The sequence below is a fragment of the Pelobates fuscus genome, chromosome 9 (assembly GCF_036172605.1).
Source record: "Pelobates fuscus isolate aPelFus1 chromosome 9, aPelFus1.pri, whole genome shotgun sequence".
Classification (NCBI taxonomy): Eukaryota; Metazoa; Chordata; class Amphibia; order Anura; family Pelobatidae; genus Pelobates; species Pelobates fuscus.
This window is the reverse complement of record NC_086325.1, coordinates 167,494,034-167,520,599: the sequence shown is the minus strand read 5'-3', so window position 1 is coordinate 167,520,599 and position 26,566 is coordinate 167,494,034. Positions and strand designations below refer to the sequence as shown.

The following is a 26,566-nucleotide window of genomic DNA, read 5'->3' as shown; positions in this document are numbered from 1 at the left end:
TTATTCAGGGGGACAACATATGCAAGAATCAGCCCATTCGGATAAATGGTTCAGGAGTTATGGGACTCCAAAGATTTGACCGACCGCATGGGTAAAGTATCCGAAAACAGTTCCATGCATTTTGGCCCTGCGGTCGGTCACAAACAAGGGAATGAAAACAGGCGAATTGCCTGTGTTATAGAGCCTGGAGAGGGTTTGAATGAATTCCCTTGTTTGTGGGGTTCTTTCTACCGAACGGCGGGTCATTCGGTAGTTTCCATACGAATTTCTGGAAGTATGGAGGTCTCAGCGGTGTTTGCCTAGTCAAGTGTCCGATTTTAGTTCCAGACACTCGACGGCAAAACACCGCTGTTCGGTAGTTAAAGATGGCCGCCGCCACGTGGTTGTTTCCTGAATGGCGGCCACCCAGAGGACACAGAACACATTACATGATTGCCAATTACCCGTTTGCAACATTGTTGCAAACGGTAATTGGAGGCACACTTAATCCTGGGTGGTCTGGTTGTTCGGTAGTTTCCTCAATACAATGAATGGAGTGATTCTACCGAACAATCAGATGAAGGCTGCATATATATATATAACCCAGGTTAACTGCATACATAAATACATATACAATATACAGGCAGTACAATAGAATATGCTTCACAGTCTTAAAGGGACAGTAGTCCCAAAATGTCCACCGCTGATTTTAAAGGGCCAGTAGCAGCAATATAAATTATACATGCCCAAATATAGTCTTTAAAGTGCAATATGTCCAGGGGCCATAGTCGCAGGGCAGGAGGCTAGCAGCCAGGCTTCTCCAGCCCACAGTGGCGAAGTTGGTTTCGCCACAATTCTCCCCTTTACCAATTAGACTAACAGGGTATCTGACCTCCTGCCGGTCAGTGCCCTGGTTAGTCCAGCAACCCACCCACAGAACAGAAGTAGTAGAGCAGCCCACCCATAATAAACAGTTACCACACCTGGGTGAGGGAGAATTTTGTCCAAGTTCAGGTGCCTCCCCACGGCTGTGTGAGAGACTGATAGGCTGCCTTGGTGGGTTGCTGAGGGGGCAGAGACCAGCGGTACTCTGTCCTGTTGCCAGCACTACCACGGGAGTAGTCTGGTGGGAGCCTGGCTGCTGGAGACCGACTGTCTCCCCTTTAGATATATCGCTCTGTGGCTGGGGGACAGGACCGACCGTCCCTACCCCTGGGGCTGTAAGTGCAGAGACTACGGTCCCATCTGCACAGATGTGGGGCTTAACATCTCCCCTTGGTGGGTTAGGCTGCCGCTGGAGAGAGGGTGTAACAAGCTCCTCTCTCTGGACGGTAAACTGCCGCTGGGGAGGGGGGTTAGCAGGCTCCTCTCCCTGCCACTCTCTCTGCTGGTGGAAAGGGGGACCAGCTGTCTCCCCTTTCATTCTCTTGTCCGGCTGCTGGGGTGCGAGACTGACTGTCTCTGCTCCCTGCAGGACACACTGCCGCTGGGGAGGATGGACGACACCATCAGCTCCCTGGGATACACACTGCCGCTGGGGAGGATGGACGACACCATCAGCTCCCTGGGGCACACACTGCCGCTGGGGAGGGAGGACGCTGCTCTCCTCCCCCTTCGCTTCACACTGCCTTCTTGGCATCTCACTTTGCTGCTGCGGGGCAGGAACAACAACCTCTGCCCCCTGTAACTCAGCCTGCCGCTGGGGAGGAAGGACTGCACCTTCGGCTCCCTTGGACACACACGGCTGCTGGGGAGGATGGACGACACCATCAGCTCCCTGGGGCACACACTGCCGCTGGGGAGGGAGGACGCTGCTCTCCTCTCCCTTCGCTTCACACTGCCTTCTTGGCATATCACTTTGCTGCTGGGGGGCAGGAACAACAACCTCTGCCCCCTGTAACTCAGCCTGCCGCTGGGGAGGAAGGACTGCACCTTCGGCTCCCTTGGACACACACGGCTGCCGGGGAGGATGGACGACACCATCAGCTCCCTGGGGCACACATTGCCGCTGGGGAGGGAGGACGCTGCTCTCCTCTCCCTTCACTTCACACTGCCTTCTTGGCATATCACTTTGCTGCTGGGGGGCAGGAACAACAACCTCTGCCCCCTGTAACTCAGCCTGCCGCTGGGGAGGAAGGACTGCACCTTCGGCTCCCTTGGACACACACGGCTGCTGGGGAGGATGGACGACACCATCAGCTCCCTGGGCCACACATTGCCGCTGGGGAGGGAGGTCTGCAAACCCCCTGGCCCGCTCTGATTCCCGCGGCAAGTACTCTCGCACTGCTTTCTTCACCTGCTGTATTAGATCCTCTGAGAGGTTGGGTCCGCATATAGCCAGCACCGCGGTGACCTCTCTGTCATACGCCTCTTGAGTGTAGCTGGGTGCCATGCTTGCTCTGCTGCAGTTGGTTCCTTGTAGATAGGGGCGCTGTACGGGTACTGGCGTTGCCCTCACTTTGTAATCCAGGAATGGTGTTGTCTGCAGCTGTCCCTCTGGTTGTAGGAACGATCCCACCGCTGCCACCAATTGTAACGGACCGTTTCAGCATAAAAGGGGAAAAATCCGTTTAGGCGATAATCCCCTTTTCTAAAGACAGGCACAGCTACTGCAGAACATCACACTCCCGATCTGGATACGAAATAACACTCCGAACTGGAACAGCTGAACAAGAAAAGCATACAATCGGCTTACACTCTTGGCAGTCAGCTTACAATCCAATCCCCCCCAAGAACGAGACGACACTTCATTTTGAGGGTTAAGCAGGAACTCAAGACTGGGACACCCAGTCTGGCTTTTATTACCAACAAGTACATACAGGACACTCCCAGGGGGAGGATGAAATTAACCAATCACATGGATGTACCTCCCACACATTTCCTCCCCTTAGATTAACACTTAACACAATTATACTGTACACCTTTTTCCCCAATTCCTGGATGTACCCCAAATACATATGCTACACCTCCAAAACAGGTATCCCCTGATAGCCCTTATTCAGGGGGACAACATATGCAAGAATCAGCCCATTCGGATAAATGGTTCAGGAGTTATGGGACTCCAAAGATTTGACCGACCGCATGGGTAAAGTATCCGAAAACAGTTCCATGCATTTTGGCCCTGCGGTCGGTCACAAACAAGGGAATGAAAACAGGCGAATTGCCTGTGTTATAGAGCCTGGAGAGGGTTTGAATGAATTCCCTTGTTTGTGGGGTTCTTTCTACCGAACGGCGGGTCATTCGGTAGTTTCCATACGAATTTCTGGAAGTATGGAGGTCTCAGCGGTGTTTGCCTAGTCAAGTGTCCGATTTTAGTTCCAGACACTCGACGGCAAAACACCGCTGTTCGGTAGTTAAAGATGGCCGCCGCCACGTGGTTGTTTCCTGAATGGCGGCCACCCAGAGGACACAGAACACATTACATGATTGCCAATTACCCGTTTGCAACATTGTTGCAAACGGTAATTGGAGGCACACTTAATCCTGGGTGGTCTGGTTGTTCGGTAGTTTCCTCAATACAATGAATGGAGTGATTCTACCGAACAATCAGATGAAGGCTGCATATATATATATAACCCAGGTTAACTGCATACATAAATACATATACAATATACAGGCAGTACAATAGAATATGCTTCACAGTCTTAAAGGGACAGTAGTCCCAAAATGTCCACCGCTGATTTTAAAGGGCCAGTAGCAGCAATATAAATTATACACGCCCAAATATAGTCTTTAAAGTGCAATATGTCCAGGGGCCATAGTCGCAGGGCAGGAGGCTAGCAGCCAGGCTTCTCCAGCCCACAGTGGCGAAGTTGGTTTCGCCACAGTTAGGTTACAGTTATACTGGGTGGGTTTATATTATTAAAGGGACACTCCAGGCTCCCACACACGTTAGATGCACTGTGTAGGTTAGGTTACAGTTAGTTATACTGGGTGGGTTTATATTATTAAAGGGACACTCCAGGCTCCCACACACGTTAGGTGCACTGTGTAGGTTAGGTTACAGTTAGTTATACTGGGTCGGTTTATATTATTAAAGGGACACTCCAGGCTCCCACACACGTTAGATGCACTGTGTAGGTTAGGTTATAGTTATACTAGGTGGGTTTATATTATTAAAGGGACACTCCTGGCTCCCAAATATTAGGTTCACTGTGTTTCACTTTATTTGAAAGCATTTGCTTTTCACATTACCTTTATCACAATTTAGTTTACTTATGTTTATCACAATTGTAGGTGATGAAAGGTAATGTTGATGAATATGAAGTGGTCCTTACCGATCTTCGACCTCCAATAATTGCTCGATATATCCGTGTGATCCCTGTCACCAAAGTACCTATGACGGTCTGCATGAGGGTGGAGTTTTATGGCTGCGTCTGGTTTGGTGAGTGCACACATTCAATAAACTCAGAACCGCATCTAACTAAAATCAGAATGCCAAAATTAAGGAATTGTAAAAATCACCAACTCTGCTTTGGTCACAGATTTTTTTTCCTTTCAGTTTTCAATTAGCTACAATGCAGAGTTCGGTAAATAAACCCATAGTATTCATGTTAGATAGAAAAAATAATTCTGAATATATAAGTTACAATAATAACGCATCGGGTGATCTTCTGGTGCCTAAGAATGCCCTCGATTTAGTTTTGTTGGATAAGCGTTTTAAATGATTGAATATTTTTAAATTATTGTTCAATAACATAAAAATATCAAAAATATATATTGTATGAAAAAATATCAATATACCAAAATATATAAAGATTAAAATATTTTTCTAAATTTTTATTTTAAAAACCGCAGATCACAGGTTACACATTTCTTTAGAGGAGGACATGTGCTAGGGTGGCTCTTTAATAAACAAAGGCTTTTATACTTTATTTTCCAGAATGTGGTCCTGTTTATGTCCCGTAGTCAATGAACAATCTCCTCAGCCTCGTTTTACTTTGGTTCATATATCATTACACCTGTATGTCAGAGAGCTGTGCTAGGAATATATAGAATAGTCTAGTGCTGCAAAAGCCAGTTCTCATGGGTCTACAGCTGTCCAGGTTTAATTGCGATCACAATGGAACACAAATTGTTATTCTCGATGTACCACTGATGGTGCGTAATTTAGGATGCAATGGTCCTGGTGGTCAGTCGGTCGCTGTAATTTGTTCTGCATTGTAATACTGGTTGTTTGATGCTCTTGTAGATGGCTTGACATCTTACAGCATTCCTGAAGGTGAGACGTTTATGACTCCTGGAAACCCAGTGGCCTATCTGAATGACTCTACCTATGATGGCTACCTGAAGAACAGGTATGGTGGTTATTTCCCTAATTAAATCTGTCAATCTGTCAAAAAAATTTTGGTACAGTGGTCCTGGTGAGATAAAAACAAAACAGTCTGCAAAGAGAAAGCCCTAATGTTTTTGGAAGAAACAGTGCCTACTATGATTGGTTATTAAATTGTTCTACAAGAATGAGTTATTCCCTAGGCTGACAAACAGTGAATTAATTGAATGTTAATTACTGGTATCTCCTGAATAGGAGGCTCTCCGGTGGCTTGGGCCAGTTGACAGATGGTGTTGTGGGACTGGATGACTTCTTCCAAAGTCATCAATATCGCGTTTGGCCAGGCTACGATTACATTGGCTGGAAAAACGACAGCACTCGTAACGGATATGTGGAGATGGAGTTTAATTTTGACAGACCCAGGAATTTCACATCCATGAAGGTAAGTGAGCTGAACCCTCACTTGTACAATAATGCCAGCCCTTTAGCTGAAATAAACATGAATTTTCCTTCTGTCTAAATCTAGAGAAACGTAACCAAAGATTTTATCATCTAATGATATAAATGAGGTTTATTTCTACAAAATAAATAGTCATTCTAAATTACTATTCCCAACACTACGTTTGAATATTGACTAGCCAGTCTTTCTGTGTCACAGCCTGGGGAGGTCCAGAAAGGGGAGAGGGACCCTCACACGGTCCCTCTCATTTTTCCAGCTGGTCCGCCGCCAGTTGCTGTAGATCCGCCCCTTTATATAACGCGGCGCATAGGCATGACGCTGATGATGTCATGGCCCCCAAAAATGTTAAAATGTAACAGTTTTGGGGGCATGGCTATAGATTTAAGGCGTAGGATATAAATAGGGCACTTAGGGTATGGATCATTGCCTTGTTGTGGTTTCTGTTTTCAGTTCCCAAGAGTGCGTTATGTTCTGTGTCTTTTCTGGTATCTTGATCTCGGCTTTCCTCGGACTATTCTCCGTTCTGTTATCCTGTGACTCGGCTATCGGTTTTCGTTTCCCTGATTTCTGGCTTCCCTGACTCAGCTTGTACCTGGCCATTCTTTATCTAACAACGTTTAACCCGGCCATTCTAAAGACCGGTAAACATTGTTTCATCAATTATCACCTTCCTACTGCGTGTTGAGTCACTAGGTTTCGTAACAGTCTCCATCAAGTTACTGGCTACTTAAATAAGAGAACATGAGTTATTGGGCACAGAAAATATTGAATACGTGACACGTTATCTTATTTTTTAAAGTGAATCTGTCAGGAGAATCTATCAGTTCCACAATGCCCCTTTGTTATTAGGTATCTAACATAACAACATTTTCTGTTTAGTTAAACAGAAAGCAGAAGTTTAACTATTACTAAGGAAAAAAAATAGTCTACTGTGGTGGAATATGTCCATTCTATACATTATTTATATATAGGGATACTGTATCCACCATGTTTTCTGGGACACAATACAAATTGATGGGCTGTGTGACGGTACAATCCGTTACTCCGTCAAGCATTCCCTTCTTACCATAAAATTATATATTCACAATCAATCCATACAGGGGAACAACATATCAAAAAATGGCATGAATCAGACCAGGGGTTCAGAAGTTAGTAAAGTATCTTTTGGGGCCTGGCTGGCAGCATGGCTATCTGGCCCAAACCGGTTTTACAGAGCCCTCTATCCTGGAGACAATGGGGAAAATAATCCAATTATATCCAGGGATAGAGGCAGACTCCATTGAGCACATGTTACCAGTAAAACACAAAAGGATACAAAAATACATAACTCCTATCATACTGAATTGAAAGGGCCCAATCTCCCAGGGTCCATAGTCACAGGGCAAGAGGCGGGCAAGCAGTCCTCTCCAGGCCCAAGTGGCGAAGGGCACTTCGTCACTGTAATAAATCCATGAATAAAGTAGCAGGGAGGGAAAGTACCGAATGAATAGAGGGTGATTCTTCACAGGCTGCATACAGAAAGTGCCGCCCTGCAGTATGTCGACATCATATCTCAGGTGATAAACCAATCAGGAATCTTGTAACTTATACATTATCCATAATGCAGGGCAGACTTTTCATGTGCTGCCAATCAATAGGATGACATTATGTGTCCAGGAAAACATGGTGGATATGGCAGCCCTATGTAAATGGGTGTCTCACACAGATACTATAGATCTGTTAACATAGGTAGATGGAAAGGGACAGTACCTTTTCCTTCACTGCATATTAAGGATGTACTGAAATTTCGTCCGAAAATGGATAAAATCTGCTGAAAATTACACCCATGCTCCCGTGGTGAGTGATTGGGAGCGCGCGCTGGGCGGCCCATTGAGGTGAGCTGGCTTATAACGGCAGGTGGTGCGGAGCATGCCGGGGCAGTGAGAGGTGATAGCAGGTCACAAGGTGCAGGTAGTGAGCACACTGAGCAGAGAGCCTATATCCTTACACAAACACACTCTGCAGTCACTACACACTTTACATCCAATACACAAACACACAGTCTGCAGTCACTATACACACATTAAATACTTACACAAACACACAGTCTGCAGTCACTATACACACATTAAATACTTACACAAACACACAGTCTGCAGTCACTATACACACATTAAATACTTACACAAACACACAGTCTGCAGTCACTATACACACATGAAATACTTACACAAACACACAGTCTGCAGTCACTATACACACATGAAATACTTACACAAACACACAGTCTGCAGTCACTATACACACATTAAATACTTACACAAACACACAGTCTGCAGTCACTATACACACATTAAATACTTACACAAACACACAGTCTGCAGTCACTATACACACATTAAATACTTACACAAACACACAGTCTGCAGTCACTATATCACATTAAATACTTACACAAACACAGTCTGCAGTCACTATACACACATTAAATACTTACACAAACACACAGTCTGCAGTCACTATATCACATTAAATACTTACACAAACACACAGTCTGCAGTCACTATACACACATTAAATACTTACACAAACACACAGTCTGCAGTCACTATATCACATTAAATACTTACACAAACACAGTCTGCAGTCACTATACACACATTAAATACTTACACAAACACACAGTCTGCAGTCACTATATCACATTAAATACTTACACAAACACACAGTCTGCAGTCACTATACACACATTAAATACTTACACAAACACACAGTCTGCAGTCACTATATCACATTAAATACTTACACAAACACACAGTCTGCAGTCACTATATCACATTAAATACTTACACAAACACACAGTCTGCAGTCACTATACACACATTAAATACTTACACAAACACACAGTTTGCAGTCACTATAAACACATTAAATACTTACACAAACACACCGTCTGCAGTCACTATACACACATGAAATACACAAACACACAGTCTGCAGTCACTATACACACATGAAATACTTACACAAACACACAGTCTGCAGTCACTATACACACACTAAATACTTACACAAACACACAGTCTGCAGTCACTATACACACATTAAATACTTACACAAACACACAGTCTGCAGTCACTATACACACACTACATCGACTACACAAAGACACACTCTGCATTCACTATACACACACACACTACACCCACACACTGTATTCACTAAACACTACATCCACTACACACACTCTGCATTCACTACACACACACTACATCCACTACACAAACACACTGTGCATTCACTATACACATCACATTTAATACACACAAACACTACATCCACTACACAAACACACACACTTTGCATTCACTATAAAAACACACTATACCTAAAACACAAACACACAGTCTGCAGTCACTATACACACATTAAATACTTACACAAACACACACTATGTAGTCACTATACACACACTACATCGACTACACAAAGACACACTCTGCATTCACTATACACACACACTGTATTCACTAAACACTACATCCACAACGCACACTCTGCATTCACTACACACACTACATCCACTACACAAACACACACTGTGCATTCACTATACACATCACATTTAATACACACAGACACTACATCCACTACACAAACACTACATCCACTACACAAACACACACACTTTGCATTCACTATAAACACACACTACATACACTACACAAACACACAGTCTGCAGTCACTATACACACATTAAATACTTACACAAACACACACTATGTAGTCACTATACACACACTACATCGACTACACAAAGACACACTCTGCATTCACTATACACACACACTACACCCACACACTGTATTCACTAAACACTACATCCACAACACACACTCTGCATTCACTACACACACACTACATCAACTACACAAACACACACTGTGCATTCACTATACACATCACATTTAATACACACAAACACTACATCCACTACACAAACATACACACTTTGTATTCACTATAAACACACACTACATCCACTACACCAACACACACTCTGCATCTAATATACACCTCATACATTACAAAAATGTACATTCTGCCTCCACTGTACACACTGCATCCGTTAAACACACACCGCATCCACTTTACACACGAACTCTGCATCCACTACACACACACCAGGATCAGTACAGACACTGCATCCCTGTGGGCGGACTCAGGGGGGGGGGGCAGCACTTTGGGCGGACTTGGGTGCAGGCACCGGGGGGCCCAGACCTTGAGCTGTGTCAGGCAGCCCTGAGTTTATCCTAAACAATTCCAGAACATTTTCTGATAATTACAGCTTCAGGAAATCCTTCTATATCATGATACGACAAGTGGAACCAATTAAAAGTTGGATAAATTGGTTATAATTTCTATAAGTTAAAAGCGTAAGAAGATCCTGATTTTGTATAAAATGTTATAGAAGTTTTAAATTATATCGTAACGTTTTACTGATCAGGTGATGGCTGGCAATGAGAGTTTTGGGGTTGGGAGAATTTCTCTTGAAGGAATTTGGGGTGCTTGCCTTTATTTTCTCATTTAAATTATCGGCACAGGAAATCTGGATTTAATACCTCCTCTCTGCATTCTGTGATTGCTTAACGATTAGAGATGAAAACAATGTTTTCACAAGCATCTGATTCTTCTCTCCAGGTTCACTGTAACAACATGTTTTCCAAGGGGGTGAAGATCTTTCAGAGGGCGGAATGCCTCTTTAAATCTCGCCTGCAGTCGGACTGGGAACCGGAGCACGTGGGTGAGGTTATGGTGGTGGACGATAAAAACCCCAGCGCACGGTTTGTCACTATCCCGCTGCAGCAGAGAGTTGGAAGCACCATCCTTTGCCGCTTCTACTTTGCCGATCTATGGATTATGTTCAGCGAGATTACCTTCCAGTCAGGTACAGTCTCTTGGTAGAACGTTCGAGTTTTAGGCCAAAAAAACACAAACTGGAAATATTTTAGAGCGTGACAGTTTTGGCTTTCATTTTGTAATTCTCTTGATAATTGTCCACAATATAAACAGTCTTATGAAATATATATTTCTTACGCTGACACTGGACGACGTACAGTCTAAACTGCCCCAACTCTGAGCTAAGTCTGGGATTTCCAGCCGGCGATGTACTGTCTGTTTGTACAGCACCCGGGGTTAATAAAAGGAAAATGTAATAAATGTAGGACTGATGTAAATGGAAGCTCTCGAGCAGACATGTTTCCCCTAACCCAGCTGAGGCGCTAGGGATATCATACAATCGCGTTATTTGGTGGATGCTGTCTACGCTGCTCTTGGCTTTCTTTATATTCCCTTATAATAAATAAACACATTAAGTTCTGTATGAAGGGCAATGTAAAGGGCAATATCTGGAGCAGTCTCCATGGAAACTATTGAAATATTCCTGTGGATTCTTCTTTAACAGCTCTTTGCCACATACTTTCTTTATCCCCAATCTCCTATTTTTGGTGGTTTGCCGTTGGGCGTTTGCATGTCACCATTTGCACTGCGCCAACTCATTAGATGTAATTATGGGATGCGTAACGTGTCTCTGAGTCTACATATCCTGCGTGTTAAGTGGGAAACGTGTCTCATGTGTCCTGTGTTGCGTGTTTCCTCAGAGATGGATATCGCGCTGCCCACACTGGTTACTCTACCGCCAACCACTGCCAGCGCTGGAACCACTGAGACACCCACAATGAACACTACTGAAAGGAAAACCGGTAAGTGGGCACTCTCTATTCCCAGGGTCACTAATCTCAATATATTTCTCTTTATTTAAGGGCGCTAATTTTGTTATATTTCTCTCTATGCAGAAACCACTTTCCCATTCACCATCAGCCGACCATTAGGCAAAACTGATGAGTCTCGGACCTCTGTTCTGATTGGCTGCCTGGTGGCAATTATTCTCCTACTTGTGGTGATAATAGTTCTCATTCTCTGGAAGCAGTATATACAGAAACGGCTGAATAAGGTAAAACCCTGTTATTTTAATATTGCGATTTTAAAGACCTTGACAGAGTGTAGAGAATATAGCGACGTAGCATTACAATTCATCACACTTTGCATGGTGATTACACTACATACCAACATAGCATTACACGCCATCACAGCTCGCATGGTGAGTACATACTCATATGGAGTTACTACACCATAAAGTGGGGAACATATAATCCTATTACTGAATGTTATTAAAATTACTTTTCTTAAACACTGGATATGAATTGGAACTCATTCTCCTATTTTCTCCTTTTTTATCTTGAAACTTCAGGCCCCACGTCGAATTCTAGAGGAAGACGCCACTGTTCGTCTCTCTTTTTACAGCTATACCATCGGTAACAATAACCAGACCCAAATTCACCAGTCGAACCCCACCTATGAGAGGATATTTCCTCTGGACCTGGATTATCAACAGCCCACCAAACCACTACGGAAGCTGCCAGAACTTTCTCAAAGTGCTGAGGATTCAGGTGAGAACCTCCAGTCTCTCTATTAGACCTTCAATCGCAAGAGATTCTGGAGACCATATTGCTGAAGTTCCAATTTGTTTCCAGCAGGTGGCACTAGTGAAATCTATCTGAAGGGTTTATTGGTCCACCTATGTTAATGTTACCACTGTGAAGTCCTCACTGCTGTGAACATCTGTGGACTGGCTTTCTTAGGACACATCCACATCCAGACACAAACAGTGAACATTGTGTACAAACACAAAGGCATTTCTGGGTGTATTTGGCAATGTATCCAACTGGGGGAGATTTATAATATGCCGCTGTCAGATAAGTGGAGCAGGTTTTTATTATTGGATCAGCTGTCATAAAAATCAATGGAATCAGAAGGAACATGTTAGCTGGAGTGGACGCTCCATTTTTAGAACTTGCTCCACTTGCTAGTGACACTTTTAGAAGCTTCCCTTTGTTTTCTTTATAATGCTCCGGTTTCTACCCCTTTAGTCATTATAGTGCGTACACATTTCACAGAACAATCAATCAGAATATACTATGAAAAGAGAGTCCATTTATGAAAATATCTGTCCAATATAATTAAAAAACTTCTTTAAAATGTTTTATTTCTTAAAGTTTATTGACAGAAACAGACAGCTGTTTGCTGTTTACTAAAAGAATGCAAATCCTGCTCTCCATGTAATAGATTGGCCTTGACATTGCGGTCTCTTGATTCTCTGTTACGCAGCTTGCAGTGGTGACTATGCCGAGCCGGACTTGACCAAGTCTACTCCACACCAAGGGTTCCAGAACAGTGTTCCCCACTATGCAGAGACCGATATTGTGAACCTACAGGGTGTGACAGGCAATAATATGTACGCCGTGCCAGCCCTCACGGTGGACTCTCTCACTAAGAAGGATATCAGTGTCGGCGAGTTTCCACGGAATCAGCTGCGATTGAAGGAGAAACTTGGCGAGGGGCAGTTTGGAGAGGTACAGTCCCAAGTCCCAGGAGAAATAATTGTCTGAATGGACAAAAAACAGGGGTGGAAAAGAATGTGCTGAGATTATCACTGTGTAAACTATCCTAAAGTGGCTTAACTTTCTGTTCTTTTAAGTTTTTGGTTTTCTGAGACAATACTTCGTGATAAGGAAATCCATGGATTTATCTCACTGTCCATTTAGATCTGAAGGGGTATCTAATATGTATCTGATGTGGCGATACAAGTATGGCGGTAACTAAAGAGAGGGTTCCTTTAATTCTGCTCTCTGACAGATTAATTCAAAATAAGGATTATATTTTTATTACTGATAGCAAATTCCCCAATTCAGCCTTTCTGAGTATATATATATATATATGTACATCTAAAATCAGGTCTTGGGTGGGATCTTGGAGAATAATGTCCAGAAAGCCTGAAGTGGTAATCCAATCTTGACCATTATAGGTCCATCTATGTGAGGTGGAAGGTCTCCTGGATTTCCTGGAAATGTCCTCCAGTGAGTTCTGTAACCAGCCGGATTTAGTGGCTGTGAAGATGCTGAGACCAAATGTCACGAAGACTGCCAGGTACACTTTACACAAAGCAATGTCTCCTGCAGAAAAGCAGGACAATTCTAGGGCAACGTTCTTTATACAGGGCTCCGAGTCCTTGCCATGATAGGTTCCATAGAAAAACCCACTTTAAGTAAAATGTTCCCACTTTATAACACTGGAGATACAAATCCCAATGCACAATTTTGCCCCATTTCCCACTCTTTATGTTGGTTTATAAATTGTCTCTCTGCCCCCCAGGAATGACTTTTTAAAAGAGATAAAAATAATCTCTCGCCTCAAGCATCCCAACATTATCCGCTTGTTGGGGGTCTGCGTACGAGACGATCCGCTCTGTATGATCACAGAATATATGGAGAATGGCGATCTCAATCAGTTCCTGTCTCAGAGAGAGATCCGCAGTCAGTTTACTACCGCCAACAACATCCCGTCTGTAAGGTAAGCATCTTACTCTACAATGACATTACACAAAACACGTAACAGGTAACCTGCCCTCTATTAGCACCAGATTAGCGATTTAATAGGCCCTGTACCTTATATTAACCAGTCAAGCTTGAGTGATCGTGATTGCATTAACAGAGACTTTCTTTAATCAAATTCAACAGCTAAGAAGCCTACATGAACTTAAATTTGAACTACAAATTTTAAAAAAAATACCCTCAAAATGATCAGAACAGTTTTACAAATGGGCAAAACCAATACTACATGCATCTGAGAAGTCTTTGCATAGGCTGGGAATTGAAGATTATATTAGCTTTAGTGTACTAATAATCTTAATTTTAGTAATGACAGGAGGCGAATATTTGCATAACTCTCTTTACTGAAAACTCCAGCAGCATAGAAACATAACAACCAATCAGAAAAAAGTTATGGTGCCCATAAAAGGTCCTGTCTATGGCATCACTTCCTCTTTCTTTAAAGCGAAACAATAAATAACAACAAGAGACATAATCATATTACGTCAACAGTTCACCAACATATTAGAATATCCAACTCCCGTAGTTCCGTGATGTAGAGGTATGGAAGGTGAATCCTTGTCTCGATGAGAAGACGTTCCCGCTGCAAGAAAAAGAAAAAGGTGAAAGGTCTCTGGCGTGATAACTTGTCCGCATACAATAATCATTAAGCATCTGATATACCAACGAACATTAGAATGTGAAACATATCAATATATATTTATTCTAAAGCAATGATATTTAAGAACCTATAAACATAACATAAATCAAGGTTCATGTCTAATATTCAGCCTATACAAGACCCCCCAGATACAGGTCTAAGTAGCAAACATACAAACCATAACGTACTTACCTTCCTGAACATAAAGGACATATTCTGTTCAACACGAGAAACATGGGAGGGATCCTATAGGGTGGGAAATATTCGCCTCCTGTCATTACTAAAATTAAGATTATTAGTACTCTAAAGCTTATATAATCTTCAATTTTACCACATGACAGGAGGCTTCATATTTGCATTTTTAAAGCTTTGAATTGACCAATGTGAAGGAAGCATGAGATGTTTGCCGAAATAGAACGTTCTAAACGTACTCTCTCACGCTCAGTCCGCGCAGCGTATAATGTCGACTAGGGAAGCATCGGCCGAAAAAGCTTGTGAGGCCGCCGCTCCCCTGACCGAGTGGGCTCCGAAACAAGGTTCGACGCCCGCTAAAGACAATAGCCAGCGGACCCATCTGGCCAGTGTTGCGGTAGACACCGGTCCATGAGGATTCACGTGAGAAGTCAGAAGGTGACCCGTCGAATGAGTTCGAAGGGGTAGAGATATCGGTGTACCCCATTAGCGTTCTGACCACGCATAGTGTGGCGTCTGACACAAAGTATGGGTATGACACTGAAGACGAATCGGACTTAGTTCGTCTCGACATGGTAAAGGTAACCCTGTCTGGTGTGAGAGAGAAACCATCCATTTCGTAAGCCCTAACGGCCGCCACCCGTCTAAATGAGGCGAGGCATAATAAGAGGGCTAGTTTGGCTGAAAGTTTTTTCAGTGACAAACAAGGATTGTCCGGCCATTCCCTAAGGAATCTCAGAACCACATCCACCTGCCAGAGGCGTGAATACTTGGGTGCCGGGGTCTCGACAATTCGGCACCCCATAGTAGTCGACAAACCAGTGTATCTTGACCTACTGGTCTGCCCTGTACCGGAACGTGCGCCGCCGATATGGCGGATCTGATCACGTTGAGGGGTTGATATGACCGACCCAACGAGGCCAGGTGTGACAGATAGTTGAGTATCAGTGGGACAGGTGTGGTACAGGAATCGGAATCGCTTTCCACACACCAATCACTCCAGGCCGACCAGGCAGTAATATAGCCTTTCCTGGTGCCGGGAGCCTATGAGTCCCATAGGAGGTCTTAATTGATGCAATAGGTCGTGAACCGACCAGGAGCCCCTGAAATCGTCCAGGCAACTAGTGCCAGTTGTCCTTCCATGACAAGGGAGTGGGCTTCCCCTCGAGGTCCTGTCGGAAGTAGAGGGAAGGTAGGGAGTAGTAGAGGGTCTTCGCGAGACATCTCCAGGCGATCCGGAAAACCACGGTTGGCCCTGCCCGAGGGGTGTCATGAGCAGGAGCGATATCTTGTGGGTGCGTGTGTATCGAAGCACCCTTGCTATTGTGGAGAAACGGCTGGGTCACGTCTGTAGGGGTTCATCCATCGCCTCGTATCCGAAGGAAGAGTCAAAGATCGTTTTGCCAATCCAAGTTTGTATGTGAAGCAATCACCATCGAAATTCCGTCCTCACTTCTGCTGACAGTGGGATCCAGTGGTCGTATGAGTGACCGGTGCGTACGTATCTCGTCATCAGTCGTTGCATGGCCCTGTAGTGTATTGGGCCAGGGAGTATCGCTTGTATGGTAGCAGGAGAGGAATCCCACAATCCGGCGAGTATCCTGAGAGGAATCGCATCCAACCTTAGAGCGTGTCCGACAGCTATCCTTATAGAGGCGCTCTTTGCCGTAGACCGACGCGAAACGTAGTTCTCCAAGCCGATGTCGAAACCGAGGAACTGGCCCGATTCAGATGGAGAAGCGATCTTTGTCTGTGTACTACAAAAAACCCATGGAGTCCCGAAAGTGAACGACAAATTGTCTGCAAACGTAGCCTGGATTCGTAAAGAATCAGCAAGCCTTCCAGGTATACGAGGCATCGCACGCCCAAATTTATGGATGTGTGCCCCCACTGGTTTCAGTAGCTTCGCGAGCACCACGGAGTCGTAAACTGCCATGTTTGTCCTCACCATTAGAATCGGAGGAAACTTCGGTAGTCCAGGGCAACGGGTACTAACAAGCGTGCGTCCTTGAGGTCCAGATGTGTAAACCAGTCGTTACCGCTTAGGAGGTCCTTTAGAAGACGAATTTCCTCCAACTTGAAGCGTTTGTATACCACGTAGGAGTTCCATTGATGTAGTCTCCTGGCTTCATCTTGACCAGGAAAATTTTTAATGAGGAAGCCTTCCCCTCCGGTACATGTTGAATTGCGCTCTTCTTGAAGAGGGTGCGGAGTTCCTTGTCCACGAGGTGTTCCTCTTCCGCTAGCGTGCGCAATGGAGGTGAAGGGGCGACCTGAACTGCTGCGATAATAACTCTATAACATAGCCTTGTACTGTCTGGAGAACCCAGGTGACTTTGGTAGTCGTCTCCCAATTCTGTAAAATAAAAACAGTTAGTTATGTAGGTTGACTCACTAGTAGATAAAGCGGATGGGGTCCTTGTGTAGTAGATGGGAGAAATATGAGGACTGTGTATACGATCTGGAACCTGTCGCCCAGAAGCGGCTGGTGGCTCGGTTCCGTTACCGACCAGCCCTCCCAAAAACACCTTTCCCCATAGGGGTGTGGAAGACTTGTTTCAGCGAGGTCTGGGTTTAATTTAGTGTGGTGAATAAATACACGTGTTTCTTGAGTACTGCAATGAACACTACGTCGAATAGTAGGCCTTGTGCTTTTGGGCCGAATTCTTGTCGTTCCTAAGTCCACAAGTGTGTCGTCGATGCGGACCAGTACAGATTTGCGTCTGTCGGCGCATAGTGCGTCATTTGCGTTGCCCAGGAGGCATATCGAGCATCGAGTCCATTCTCTAGAGGTGGTAGGGTTGAGTTGCGTACCCTGGTTGAGTGTCAGATCCGCAAAATAGAGTATCTTGCAATCAAGCCTCGTAAATCAAGTACTTTATCGTGTGTCGACCTCAGGTCATACTCCCCACCATTGCGGGGTTTCGTCCCGACCGTGCAATGAAGACTACCACAGTGTTGTTGAGCTCGGGCGCAACTACCACTTTGTCTGGTAGCAGTGGTCTGGGGTATTCGGTCTTGAGGCGTGCGCATACTTCCATCCCCAGAGGGTTGCGCAGCCAATAGTGTTCGTCCAGGAACGTTCCGTCTTCGGCTACTCTGGTTTAGTGCCGTTACTGCTAACTCTGCCTCAGCCGCCGTCACAGAGTAAGGTTTCCCTAACGTAATTCGAGGAAGTGTGGGGTAGGTCTTGCTGTTCCACTTCCTCAGACGGTGAGCTGTCTTTGTGTCGCTCATCTACCATGTCCAAAGTACGTGGTGGGTAATAGCCTTCTTTGTCGCAAGATTGTGGCGGGCGGGGTTTGGATTCCAGGTGTTCCGCCTATTTGGTCTGTTCGATGGGCGTCTTGCCCTTGACCTTAGTGGCAGGGGGGCTGGAGCCCTTCCCTTGCCGTTTTGACTTAAAGGCTTGTGGGCCTGAGGTCTCCATCAAGCGGTGTGCGGCAGAGCTCATAACAGAACCTTCTCCACTGAGGCCGCTACTGCGGCGTTTATCATTGCCTAGAAATCTTGGGAAGGTTGAGAGCGTCCATCATGACTCTTTCCCGTCCTGATGGGAGACAGTGGTAGTCAGTGGGAGTAGTGTGTGAGGGTCAGCACGTAGGGGTGCAAGACTCCTGGTAGAACTGGGGATCACCCAGGTAAAATGGTTTGAATTGCCTGCTTTAGTTTGTCTGAGAGTATGGATACTTGTGCCAAGTGTAGAGGGGTCACCTCTATTAGTTTAATCTGGCTACTGAGAGCCGCGGTGCAGGTCGCAATAGACTGGTAGTGGTGTAGGTCTGGCTAGCCGGGTTCACCACAAATGTACGCCGGTATTTAACTATACAGGCTTATTATATAGGCACGTGGGGCTTGTCTCCATAAGGTCTGCAGCCGCAGGACCCATGTCTATTCGGCTGGGTTCATCCCAGGTGGCGTGCCATGGTAACCCAGAGGACACCCATATTATAATTATTGGCACCTTACAAGCATTGCATGCATATCCGGGGGTCACCCCAGCTGGTGTGCCATGAAAAATTACCCAGAGGACACCCACGTTCAATATGTACACTAAGAACAGTAAATATACATATATGTATCCCTGTGAAGGGTACACCGTAATACCCTCAGTTTCCTTAGTGATCCTGCCGTCAAATCGTATCCGGCATGGTACTGTTGCTTTAATGTAAAACTGACAGGCAGTGTTTAAACATCCATATATGTCTGTAGTAATCAGTGGTAAAGTTGAGGCGTAGACCTCCGTGCATATGATCGGAGTTCACCCCGGGTGGTGTGCCGTGGTAACCCAGAGGACACCCACATCAAAGATAATGGTCTGTCAGAGACCTTGCATGCATATCTGGGGGGTCACCCCAGGTGGTGTGCCATGAAAAAATACCCAGAGGAAACCCACATAAATTCGCACCGTCAGGTACCGTAATATAATATGACCCTCTGTAGGGTACAATAATGTAATATGCCCTTGAAAGGGTACAGTGATATAGTTGATTCTGTATATGTCACAGTAGTTGTTTGTATAGTAATAGTGGTATTGTATGGACTGAACCATAATACATTTAAATTGTTAATGCAGATGCAGGGAGCGGTGATCGGGTGATTCCCGAACCGCCGTGTGAGCAGGGAAGGCGGCCGTCGTGGGTCTCGCGAGCCGCGAGATCCAAGATGGCCGCCGGCCACGTGTAGCAGTGCTTACTTGCTCGCGGCCGCGAGTAAGCAGAAAAACGCGGCGGAAGAACGCAAAACCGCCCCGGCCACCCTCCACCCGTCCCCTGATTGTTAGCAGGGCAGGTCCGCGCGGCGCAGACAGCCGTGACGCCCGTGGACCGCCCGACCAGAAATAGATAAAGATAGTAGCACACTGAATATGGGGAGACAGGGGGCAGGGAAAGGGAGCAAGGAGCAGTAGATGGATAAATATTTAGTTATAAAGTGACGGTAGAGTAAAAATATATAAATACATCAGAGAGGTAATAATACTCTGACCTGCTGTAGGCTGGAGCAGCAAAGAAAGAGGAAGTGATGTCATAGACAGGGCCGTTTATGGGCACCATATCTTTTCTCTGATTGGTTGTTATGTTTCTATGCTGCTGGAGTTTTCAGTAAAGAAAGATATGCAAATATTCGCCTCCTGTCATGTGGTAAAATTTACAGGACTGTCCAAAGCTCCGGAGATTAACAGAATGTAACAGAATGTCAGATTGTCTGCTCATAACCTTCCATTCGTGATATAATCACAAAGCCCTCAGTCACCATTTTGGCTGCGGTTACCCTTGATATCTCAGCATATAGATCTCCTGATTGTGTGACAAAAGTTAAACCTGAGTATATGTTATAAGGGACACTCCAGAGCCCTACAGCAGTTTAGCTTGTTGAATTCTTTATGTGTTTTCATTTAACCAAAAACGCCCATTTCAACAGAAACTGATGCTTTTATACATAAACCACCCTCAGTAAATCAGACAATCTGTCCTGTTACTTCATGGGATAAACTCAAGAGGCAGAAATTGCTCAGAGCACCTGCCTTGCAAAGACTTCTCACTGAGCTGCATTAGGAAGTCTGTGATTGGACAGCCACAGAAAGTCTGGGCGGGGTTAGAAGGGGAGGGCTTGCAAAAACTGCAGATAAGAGATCTGTAGCTATTACAAGCTGTTTTTAGATATACACTAATGAAGAAAATGTAGAATTAAACGCATTTATGTTTTCATTGGGATATATCTACTAAGTAATGATATTTAGTTGTATTTGGGCAGTGGAGTGTCCCTTTAATGGTGATTTATAGGCAATCTATGCCAAAATTCAGAAACCATTACCAAATGAAAGCAAGCACGGTATTGTAATTGAGGCCCATGTTAGAACATATACGGGCAGTACATAATTAATGGCAACATACTATATGGCTTAAATATGATTTATTTAAGGTCCTCCAAAATTTGTACGTGGGTCTCGTATAACAAAGGAATAACACCCCATTATGGGATAGACACGTGGCTACAGTCTATCCCTTAGCTCAATACAATGCCTCCATGTGTAAGCTCCTTCCTGCTGGCGCCCCCTGCTGTATTAATTATTCACTTTTCATGTTTCCACGCAGCGTGCAGAACCTGCTCTATATGAGCACGCAGATCTCCTCTGGGATGAAGTATTTGGCATCACTAAATTTCGTGCATCGAGACCTGGCCACGCGGAACTGCCTAGTGGGAAATAGTTACACCATCAAGATAGCAGATTTTGGGATGAGCCGGAACTTGTACAGTGGGGACTATTACCGTATTCAGGGCCGAGCCGTACTGCCCATTCGTTGGATGGCCTGGGAGAGCATTCTACTGGTACTGTTTTCTAATGCACACTCCCGAACTAAAATACTGTGATACTGAGCTATTCGATACTAATGGAAAGTAATAAGATTAACCACCCCACCGTATAATCATCTGCAGAACTGCCGCAGGAGCATTGCCAGTGCTCATCATAATATAGAACATATAAACCTCCATTAATATTCTTGGGTAAGCTTTTCAAATGATTTAATATTTTTGGATACATTTCTAAAATTATTATTTTTTCAAATCTTAAAATATCAAAAAATATATCATATATAAAAAAAAAAATATATATATATATATATCAATATATACAAAATATTAAAATATTTTTCATGATATTAAATCAATGTAAGCGTGTATAAAAAAAAATATGAAATCATTTAAAAAGCTTATCCAACAATAATAAATCGAGGCCGTAGTGTGTACAAACATGGCGCATTGCACTCCTAGAATACAGTGTGAAAATGCAATGCCTGTCACTCCAGCAGTTCTGGACCATGACTCCTATCAGATCAGGCATCGCCTTCCGTAAGATTAAATTCCCTACAGCACAATGTCCTTCCGCATGTTTGAATTAATTTTTTTGTAATTTAGAAAAGTAACAATATACAAGTTTTATGTCCAGCTCAGCTCTCCGTTGTCTACGCAGGGTAAGTTCACCACGTCGAGCGATGTCTGGGCGTTCGCCATCACCCTGTGGGAGATGTTTACTCTGTGTAAAGAGCAGCCGTACAGTGTACTGTCAGACGAGCAAGTTATTGAGAACACAGGAGAGTTCTTCCGGGACCAGGGGAGACAGGTAGGACCATCAAATCGTCACTCCGGGTATTGGGAGTCTCCAGTCAGGGCACGGCATTGTCTGTCTCATCAGTTCACAGGAGACACAACTAAGTATATTTATTTATATTAGCAAATTCCCACTGTAAGTTGTTAATTCACAGAATAAATGCATATTAAAAACAAAATGTGTCCACGGCACAACAATTCTGATCATATGTTTTCCCGCAATGTAAGATGTAGTTATTATATTAATTGTAGGATTGGCCAGTAAAGTATTTCAGGCTGGCGCAGAGCACAGTATCGACTTACGTCGATGTTGTGGGGCATAGATTCCATTGGTTTCAATGAAGCTCTGACTTGGCGTCCGATTCAGCTCCAAAGCTCAGCTCTGCTGCTGAGCACACTGTCAGCGAGTGAGAACCGTGAGAATGGAAGAGAACTTCTGGGGTGGAGCGATCAGTCAGGAACATTTCACTGGTTACCACGTGATTGTTCCCCTTTTTGCAGTATGCCCCATAAAGTCTATTTACAGAATGCCGTTTACTTGTAGCATTATGGGGGCTCCCATTCCCCCAAAGCACATCGAGCTGTTTAGAAATGAATTGCACATGCACTCTGGCTTATTATTCAGAGAAATCATCACTTTTAAAAATATAGCAACAAAGACAAGCAGCGGTGGGGAGGAGGGGGGTGATTTCTAAAGAAATCAAAAATGTATAAATCATCATAGCAAGACACGCTAGGTGTCATGCAGACAGACAGACAGACCAGGAGGGGTGGTTCCAACAGCAATAAGTCCCAAAAGTAAAATAACCAGTAAAAAAAAATTGATCACACAACCAGGAGCTGATACTAAGAGTGAAAAGTGTGAAGCATTACAATAAAAATATAAAGACAAATGTATTAGACATAATTTGTGTAGTTAAGACAAACAGACCAAGAGAAAAAAACAAAACAAAAACAGTCAGTATAATAAAAGGAATATATACGAAAACATTTCTGAATGTAAAGAATAAAAATGATATTAATTTTTATTTTTTTAAATGTTCCAAGTGCGACAAGATAAAATAAACTGCAGTAAAATAAAATCACTTTCTGCCAGATATTATAGTACCCTGCAGCAACAATTAGTAATTAATAATGATGTCAGAATCTGCAAAATATGGAACAAAGCAGAAAGACATAGTGTACAACGCAAAACACAATCTATATTAAAGTGGAATAAAAGCACTCACAATATACAGGATGAGGTAGCGCCTGTCAGAGATCCACGTCCCAATGCAAGTTTCCTCCCCTCTGTACCGGCCAGGAATCTGGTGGGGATGAACGGTGAGCAGTTACTCCGAGACCGGTGTGCGTTCAAGCACTCAATCTCATTGCCACAACCTCAGTCTAATAAGCGAGTTATTGGCGATCCCCCCAAGGATTAAAAGTGTTAGAGTTAGGACAACAAACTCCTTGCCTTACGCGTTTCGTGACACATAGGGTAATTTCTTCAGAGGCTGGCGTTGGGAAGAAGAATTACCAAGAATTAAATCCCAACACTACTGAAATTAGAGATTCCAGAGCCTTTTGCGTTGAATGCATTTTTGTGAGTGTTATTTTTGGCATTCATTTTTTTAAATTTATTTTTCTGGGGCTTTTAATCTGCAGTTCTGGTATTTCCTAGTTTACACTTAGTGTTTGCCCCTGATACATGAATTCGAATTATTAGGTTTCATGAAGGACTTGGAATCTCTAATTTCAGTAGTGTTGGTGTTTATTAATGTCTGGTATTTATTTTTATTTTATGTTTATTTTTTATCTTATTATTTATTTTTATATTTACTTTTTTTAAGGTATTATTATCTTATTCTGGTTCTTTTCATCTTTCTGAGGGTATTTGTTCTCCAACTGATTTATGTTATTATATTTTATTGTTCTTATACCATCGCAATTAGCCACCACAATTAAGAAGCTATTTACTTAGTTTATTTTAGAAACATTTTCTAATATTTTTCCAATAGTTAAGAGTACTTGTACTTTTATTGTCTACTTTAGTAAATAACTCTATGTCTCATTTCTTCTGCTTCTGTACTGATCCTTCCATTTCTTTACAGATCTATCTCTCACAGACCCCTCTATGTCCTAGTCCGATCTTCGATTTGATGATGAAGTGTTGGAGCAGAGACATCAAAGATAGACCAACCTTTGAGACTATCCATCAATTCCTGATAGAGCAACTGGATTCCACTGTCTAAACCGGAATGGACTTTCTTCCAAAGAAACTGGGTGAAAAGACCCAATCACAAGAGGCAGGTTGTTGAAGTGCCTCCCAACTCATCTGGAGTTAAACTGGACTGGGCCTTAGTTTTCTAGTTGTAGATGTAGAAGGACCAAGAAACAATGATCTGTTGCAGTGCTGGAAGGTTTCCTGGGACCATACCGGAAGCCTCTGTCTACACTAAGCATTAAGCACCTACAGTTACTATAACTGATTGGAAAGGGTGGGTACAATGTAATACCGCCCAGAAGCGTGAGACACATTACCATGGAGGGATAAACGTCTCCAGAGCTGGGATTCAGGACAGGAATAAGATGTGAGAAATGGGATTGCTGCCCACTGAAAAGTACCACTACGTTCTGAGTGTATATGTATATGTATATGTGTAGAGTGTGTGTGTATAGTTAACACGGGAAGGGTATTGCCATCACACTATTTCAGAAGATCTTTGTATATTTATTTCATCCTATCACCAAAAAAACAGTGCAGTTTGTACATAGAATTAATATAATGTGTTTGTGTCATTTGTTTGTCATGAGTTATGAATAGTGGCCTCTTAAACACCACTACCTACATCCCGGCACACAGTATACTGTGGTAGAACAATGACCAGTATCAACATCCTGACACACAAAATATCATGGTAGGACAATGACCGCCACCAATATCCTGACACAGAGTATCATTGTAAGACATTGACCTGTAACAATAACGCAAAATATTGTTTTATCATTATCAATATAATTTCAAACATCAGTACCGACACACCATATATTCTGGTAGAACAATGACCGGTATCAACATCCCAACACACAGAATATCGTAGTAGTATAATGACAGGTACCAACATCCCGACACACAGAATACTGTGGTAAGACAATGACCAGTATCCACATCCCAACACACAGAATATCTTGGTAGAACAATGACCACCACCAATGTTCTTACACAGAATATAATGGTAGGATAATGACCGGTATCAACACCCTGACACACAGAATATCGAAGTAGGAAAATGACTGGTATTAAACATTCCTGACACACAGAATATTGTGGTAGGACAATGACCGGTATCAACAACCCCACACGCAGAATATCGTGGTTGGATAATGATCAGTACCAACATCCCAACATACATAATAGTGTGGTAGGACAATGACTGGTATCAATATCCCAACACACATAATAGTGTGGTAGAACTATGACCAGTATCAACCTTTCCAACACACATAATATTGTTGTAAAACAGTGACCAGCACCAAAAATATCACGACACACAGAATATTGTTGTATTACAATGACTGGTACAAACAGGTAGACATACAGAATATTGTGGTAAGATATTGACTGGTACCAACATCCTGACACAGAATATCATTGTAGGTAAGACAATGACCAGTACCAACAGGTAGACACACAGAATATTGTGATAAGATATTGACTGGTACCAACATCCTAACACACTGAATATTGCTGTAGGACAATGACCTGTACCAAAAGGTAGACATACAGAATATTGTGGTAATATATTGACTGGTACCAACATCCCAACACACAGAATGATGTGGTAGGGTAGCACAATAACCAGTACCAACATACATGGAATACTGTGTTAGTGTAGGACAATGACCAGTACCAACATACATGGAATACTGTGTTAGGGTAGGACAATGACCAGTACCAACATACATGGAATACTGTGTTAGTGTAGGACAATTACCAGTACCAACATACATGGAATACTGTGTTAGGGTAGGACAATGACCAGTACCAACATACATGGAATACTGTGTTAGGGTAGTACAATAACCAGTACCAACATACATGGAATATTGTGTTAGGGTAGTACAATAACCAGTACCAACATACATGGAATACTGTGTTAGGGTAGTACAATAACCAGTACCAACATCCTGACACACAGAATATTATGGTAAGTACAGGCAGACCACTAACTTGTACCATCCAGATACTCATAATATCGTAATAGGACAATGACTGGTACATACATCCAGATGGCACCGACTGGCATCAGAGTCTGTTTATATGTAGTTAGATAAATGGCACGAGAGAGGTAGCATAATAGATCATACTGGTCATTGGTTAAATTAAATTGTTAGAAGAAAAAGAATATTGTAAAAAACAAACAAGAAAATAGGTTGAATCTGG

The 26,566-nt window shown here is 43.4% G+C and overlaps 1 protein-coding gene across 2 annotated transcripts in view; it reads left to right on the top strand.

The window, feature by feature from the left end:
• Positions 1-25,775, top strand: part of LOC134573343 (discoidin domain-containing receptor 2-like) — a 102,166-nt gene extending 76,391 nt beyond the window's left edge. For both annotated transcript variants that reach the window (XM_063433041.1, XM_063433040.1), the window contains 13 exons: positions 4,216-4,363; positions 5,171-5,276; positions 5,507-5,693; positions 10,393-10,639; positions 11,352-11,453; positions 11,547-11,704; positions 12,002-12,200; positions 12,919-13,163; positions 13,616-13,737; positions 13,963-14,160; positions 21,126-21,360; positions 22,004-22,153; positions 24,234-25,775. In XM_063433041.1, the coding sequence (XP_063289111.1) occupies positions 4,216-4,363; positions 5,171-5,276; positions 5,507-5,693; positions 10,393-10,639; positions 11,352-11,453; positions 11,547-11,704; positions 12,002-12,200; positions 12,919-13,163; positions 13,616-13,737; positions 13,963-14,160; positions 21,126-21,360; positions 22,004-22,153; positions 24,234-24,374 (2,238 nt within the window). In that variant the 3' untranslated portion in view covers positions 24,375-25,775. The remainder of the gene's footprint in view (positions 1-4,215; positions 4,364-5,170; positions 5,277-5,506; positions 5,694-10,392; positions 10,640-11,351; positions 11,454-11,546; positions 11,705-12,001; positions 12,201-12,918; positions 13,164-13,615; positions 13,738-13,962; positions 14,161-21,125; positions 21,361-22,003; positions 22,154-24,233) is intronic.
• Positions 25,776-26,566: the final 791 nt, after the last annotated feature.